This window comes from Orycteropus afer, unplaced genomic scaffold (assembly GCF_000298275.1).
Source record: "Orycteropus afer afer isolate SDZICR_OR568_19922 unplaced genomic scaffold, OryAfe1.0 scaffold00017, whole genome shotgun sequence".
NCBI classification, from domain to species: domain Eukaryota; kingdom Metazoa; phylum Chordata; class Mammalia; order Tubulidentata; family Orycteropodidae; genus Orycteropus; species Orycteropus afer.
This window is the reverse complement of record NW_006921604.1, coordinates 7,957,608-7,963,136: the sequence shown is the minus strand read 5'-3', so window position 1 is coordinate 7,963,136 and position 5,529 is coordinate 7,957,608. Positions and strand designations below refer to the sequence as shown.

General features: G+C 38.9%; 1 protein-coding gene across 1 annotated transcript in view; it reads right to left on the bottom strand.

Moving 5' to 3' along the window:
* The window catches only part of VWA3B (von Willebrand factor A domain containing 3B), a 431,643-nt gene that overhangs the window by 393,545 nt on the left and 32,569 nt on the right, over nucleotides 1-5,529 (bottom strand). The window contains exon 2 of the mRNA XM_042783482.1: nucleotides 1,643-1,737. Within this exon, the coding sequence (XP_042639416.1) occupies nucleotides 1,643-1,737 (95 nt within the window). The remainder of the gene's footprint in view (nucleotides 1-1,642; nucleotides 1,738-5,529) is intronic.

The window sequence follows — 5,529 nt, the reverse complement described above, 5'->3', positions numbered from 1 at the left end:
TTTTTTTTTTTTTTTTTATTTCGATAACCCCTAGAACAGTCCAGATGCCTAAAGTGTTAAGAAAAATGTGTTTCTTGAACATACTATACACGTCCACATCTTCATACTGTGGTTTCTGTGTCCCCCTCTGCCTTAAGTATCTCTCCTTTCCTATCCTCACATATTTCCCAAGCTCACTTCTGAAGCTCTAGCATCCCTTCTTTGCCCCTTTCCATGACTCCTTCAAGCAAGATTTCTAACTCCCTTTCTGCTTTCAGAGCATTTACAGAATGTCTCTACTACAACATGTAAACCAGTATAAGACAGTATCATGGGGTTGTGTAGGGGTGATGTTAGATGGTAGGCACACATTTTTAATAGTTATGTATTAATTCTAATGTGGTTCAAAAAAAAAATAACACTTAGCATACAAAACTCAAGATTCCATAGACATTATTGCTTAGGACCAGGCTGAATTTAAAAAGTAACATAAACTCACTGCTGTCTAGTTGTTCCCCACTCATAGCAACCCCTCCTTAGGTTTCTGGAGCAGTATCACTATGGAAGTAGATTGCCCAATCTTCCTTCCGAGGAGTGGCTGGTGGGATTGAACCGCCACCTTCTGGTTAGCAGTCAGATGCCTTAGGCACCATCCCACCAGGAAATAATGGTACAAATATCCATAAAGCAACATTATGAGCGTGGGTCTTAGTTATCTAATACTGCTATAAACAGAAATACCATAAGTGAATGGCTTTCAGTTCATTTTCTCACAGTTTAAGAGGCTAGAAATTCAGAGTGCCAGCTCTCTTTCTCTGTTGGTTCTGGGTGAAGGTCATTGTCTCTTTTCAGCTTCTATTCCTCAGCTCCTTGGTGATCTTCATGTGGTATGGCATCTATCATGCATATCTGCTTCCTTAATCTGCTCCTTTTATATCTCAAAAGAGACTGACTCAATACTCACCCTATACTAATCCTGCTTCATTAACGTAACAAAGAAACCCCATTCACAAATGGAATTATAACCACAGGCAGAGAGATTAGGATTTATGACACATATTTTTGAATGCCACAATTCAATCCGTAACAGCACGTGTGCCTCTAGTAGTCTGTGAGCTCCCAGTGGGTGGGCCAGTGTCCTTCATCTGTTTCACCAGTGCCAGCACAGCACCTGACACATGGCAGGGCCATAAGAATCATTTGATGAATTGCTGGAAATGAAGGACTCATAAGAAGTGCCACTTGTCTTCTCTTTTCTTCTACTTGCAAAAGCTGCCCTCAATTCCTAGTGATTCTGTCAAGTAACTGCAACTTGCCTTTGGCTTTCAGCTAACTTCCATCATATTTCTTTTTTCCTTTACTTTCAAAGCAAAGCAGAATATTGATGTGCAAATATTTTCAACTCCGGTCAGAAGCTTTATGCACTAATTTCTAAGGGTGAAGTGCTTTAATCCCCAGCTCCTTGGTAGTGATTTTCATCACTCTTCTGACAAGAAAGGCATATACTGCCAAAAAAAAAAAAAAAAAAAAAACACCTACCAGCTCTGATGAGGCTTCAGCTCAGTTGGATCACTTGCTAAGCAGCACAAGCCTCTCCACATGATCCGCTCTCAGACATAAGCATCATGTCACAAACACCTGTCCACAAGGAACTCAGACTTACATTGTATACTTTGCCGTCCTCTGCTCTGCAGAACTGTGGAAACAGACCATCAGCATACCGAGAAGCCACAAGTCTCCCCAGAGAAGTCACATAGTCTGCATTTTTATGAAGGAAAACAACCAAAACAGTGCATCAGGAAAGCTTCTTATTTTTATTTCAAAATGCTTTACTCTGACATCATTCCAATTATATCTGTAATGACATCAATAGTCTGAGATGCTTCATATTCTATTCTAACTAATTAAGTATTTCTAGGTGATATGAAATACATAACTACTTATGGCATATGTAATCTTTTAATGGGTGAATGAGTTGGGAGGAAAAACAGGGTTTGTTTCTTGGTTCTTTTGTCCAGAATGATTAAGGCAGAGTTTTAAAAAATCAACAGAAAAAATATATTTAATTCCTGATGACTTTTATTCAGGACTTAGACTTAGCTTTCAGAATTTAAAACACTAAATTTAAATATTATCTATTGTTCTTTCAAGTGGGGGTTCATGAATAAATGAAGCAAGGAAGATTCAAAATAGTCATACAGAATGTAGGGACCCAAGAACTTCCTCTCACCAGAGTATATGCTCAGTTGTTCAACATCCATTTACAAACATGTACTGAGCACCCACTAAGCACAAGTGATTATGAGAATACAAAGTTAAATGATATATATTTGTGCCCCTTCATGGCACTAATAAAAGGCCGCACAGAGACTTCAAGAACTAAGTATGACTTGGCAGGCAGAAGATGAGACAAGGCTTCATGAAACAGATGTTTTTATTATTGTTGTTGTTGTTGTTGTTAATGAGCCCAAAAGGTAGGAGAGAGAATGGTGGTACCCTTGGTTCCAGGAATTCCTTTCTTCTGCTTTTCTAGAGACATAGAATAACAGACTAGTTTGTAAAGGCAGAGGGATAAGCCTGAATTTTATAGCCTATCTGCCAAGCTTGGCCCCACATTACCAAGCGTGATAAAATATAAGCAGTCTTGAAATCCAACTTTTATAATAAAAGTAAAGAATGGATACTTGAATCCCATCTCAATAAATCTCTCAAACTCCAAAATTTCCACTGTTCCAAGATTTTAACTTCTTCACTAACAATGATAAAGCAACTTCAAGTCAATAGCAATATTCTCTCTTTACTGAATACAATTAGTTATCTGGAGTCGGCAGAGAGGACTGTTTCTGAGGACTGGAGGAGCTAAATCGATGTAAGCTTCTACCGCATCTCTTTAAAGTGTTAAGGAATGAGGATGTCACTTTGAAATCTAAGGTTTGCCTAACTCAAGCCATGATATTTTAAATTACCTCATACGCATGTGAAAGTTAGACAATGAGAAAGGAAGACCAAAGAAGAGCTGATGCCTTTAAATTGTGGTGTTGGCTAAGAGTACTGAAAATACCATGGGGACTGCCAGAAAACAAACAAATCTGTCCTGGAAGAAGAGCCAGAGTGCTCCTAGGAAGTGAGAATGGCCAAACTTTGTGTCACCTACTTTGGTCATGTTGCCAGAAGGGACCATTCCCTGGAGAAGGGTATCTTGCTTGCTAAAGTAGAGGGTCAGCAAAAAAGAGGAAGACACAAAATAAATGGACTGACACAATGGCTGTAATGATGGACTCAAGCAAAGTAAGGATTGTGAGGATGATGCAGGATTGGTCAGTGTTTCATTCTGTTGTGCATAGGGTTGATATAAGTTGGAGCTGACTTGATGACACCTACCAACAACAAGGACCTCTAATCTATACTGCCAAGTAAAATTTAAGGCATTATGAGTTCCGTATCCAATAATGGTGGAGCAGATTTTATCAGCTAACCCTCCCACAAGAAACAATAATAAACTCTGGACAGAATATAAAAAAAAATAGTTATTTATAGGCACTGGAGAGCAACCAAGAATAGAAAAAAAACTGGAGATGCATCGATCCTTGAAGAAGGAATCTGACTGCTAAGATTTGTGTTTTTGTGTTTTGTTTAAGGGCATTTCCCATTCCGTGTGGTCTGAGGTATCTGGAACACAGCCAGAAAGTCTCAGTGTTACTAACTTGAGGAGTCATACGATGGAGTTCAGGGCTTTCAGAATGGCTGGGAAGTGAGGGAGGAAATCCTGAACAATAGGAAGCTGAAGAGGAGGGAACCATAAAACCTGTACATAAACTCTAACAAAATATCCTTGACTGGCCCTGATCAACATATATGTAGGAGAAAATCCAGGGGCCTGGCAGATAGCTGTCTACGTCAGGGCAGACAGAGTTTGGAGTCGAGCCAAACTCTTTGCTATAATAAAAATCAACTCTCCATCCATCAATTAATGGATAAACAAAATGTAGTCTATTATGGTGTTGCTGTTGTTAGATGCCAAGCTCTGACTCATAGTGATCCTGTGTAGAACAGCACAAAACATTGCCCAGTCCTGCAACATCCTCACAATCCTTGCTATACTTGAGACCACTGTTGCAGCCACTGTGTCAATCTATCTTGTTGAGGGTCTAGCCTTTTTTTGCTGACCCTCCACTATACCAAGCATGATATCCTTCTCCAGGCAATGACCCCTTCTGACAATGTGACCAAAGTAGATGAGACAAAGTCTGGCCATTCTCACTGCTAAGAAACATTCCTGCTGCACTTCTTCCAGGACAGCTTTGTTCATTCTTCTGGCAGCCCATGGTACTTTCAGTATTCTTCATTCATCAACACCAAAATTCAAAGCCATCAACTCTTCCTTGGTCTTCTTTATTCACTGTCCAGCTTTCACATGCATATGTGACTAAAAATATCATGGCTTAGGTTAGGTGCACCTTAGTCTTCAAAGTGACATCTTTGCTTTTCAACATTTTAAAGAGGTCTTTTGCAGTGGATTTGTCCAGTACAATACAAAGTCTGATTTCTTGACTGCTGCTTCCTAGGATGGTGATTGTGGATGCAAGTAATATGAAATCTTTGACAACTTCAATCTTTTCTGTATTTATTGTAATGCTGCTTGTTGGTACAGTTGTGAGGATTTTTGTTTTCTTTATGTTGAAGTGTAATCCATACTGCAGACTGTAGTCTTCAATTTTCATCAGTAAGTGCTTCACTTTCAGCAAGCAAGGTTGTGTTATCTGCATAAGGCAGGTTGTTAATGAGTTACCTCCATCCTAATGCCACATTCTTCTTCATATAGTCTACCTTCTCAGATTATTTGCTCAGCATACAGATTGAATAAGTATGATGATAGGATACAACCCTGATGCATATCCTTCTTGGTTTTGAACCATGCAGTATCTCCTTCTTCTGTTTGAATGACAGCCTCCTTATCTATGTACAGGTTCCTTATGAACACAACTAAGTGTTCAGGAATTCCCATTCTTTACAATGTTATCCATAATTTGTTACGACCCACACAGTCAAATGCTTTTGCATAGTCAATAAAACACAAGTAAACATCTTTCTGGTATTCTTTGCTTTCAGTCAAGATTCGTTTGACATCAGCAACAATATCCCTCATTCCACATCCTCTTCTGAATCCAGCTTGCATTTCTGGAAGTTCCTTGTCAATATACTGCTGCAACTGTTTTTGAATTATTTTACTAGCATATGATATTAATGATATTGTTCAATAATTTCCACATTCTGTTGGATCACCTTTCTTTGAATGGGTACAAACAGGGATTACTTCCAGTCAGTTGCCCAAGTAGTTATCTTCCAAATTAGTTGGCATAGACTAGTAAGTGACTCTATTGCAGCATCTGTTTGTTGAAACATCTCAATGGGTATTCTATGAATTCTGAAGTCTTGTTTTTTTGCCAATTCCTTCAGTGCAGCTTTGACTTCTTCCTTTAGTACCATTGATTCTTGACCATGCCAACTCCTGAAATAGTTGAACATCGACCAATTCTTTTTCATACAGTG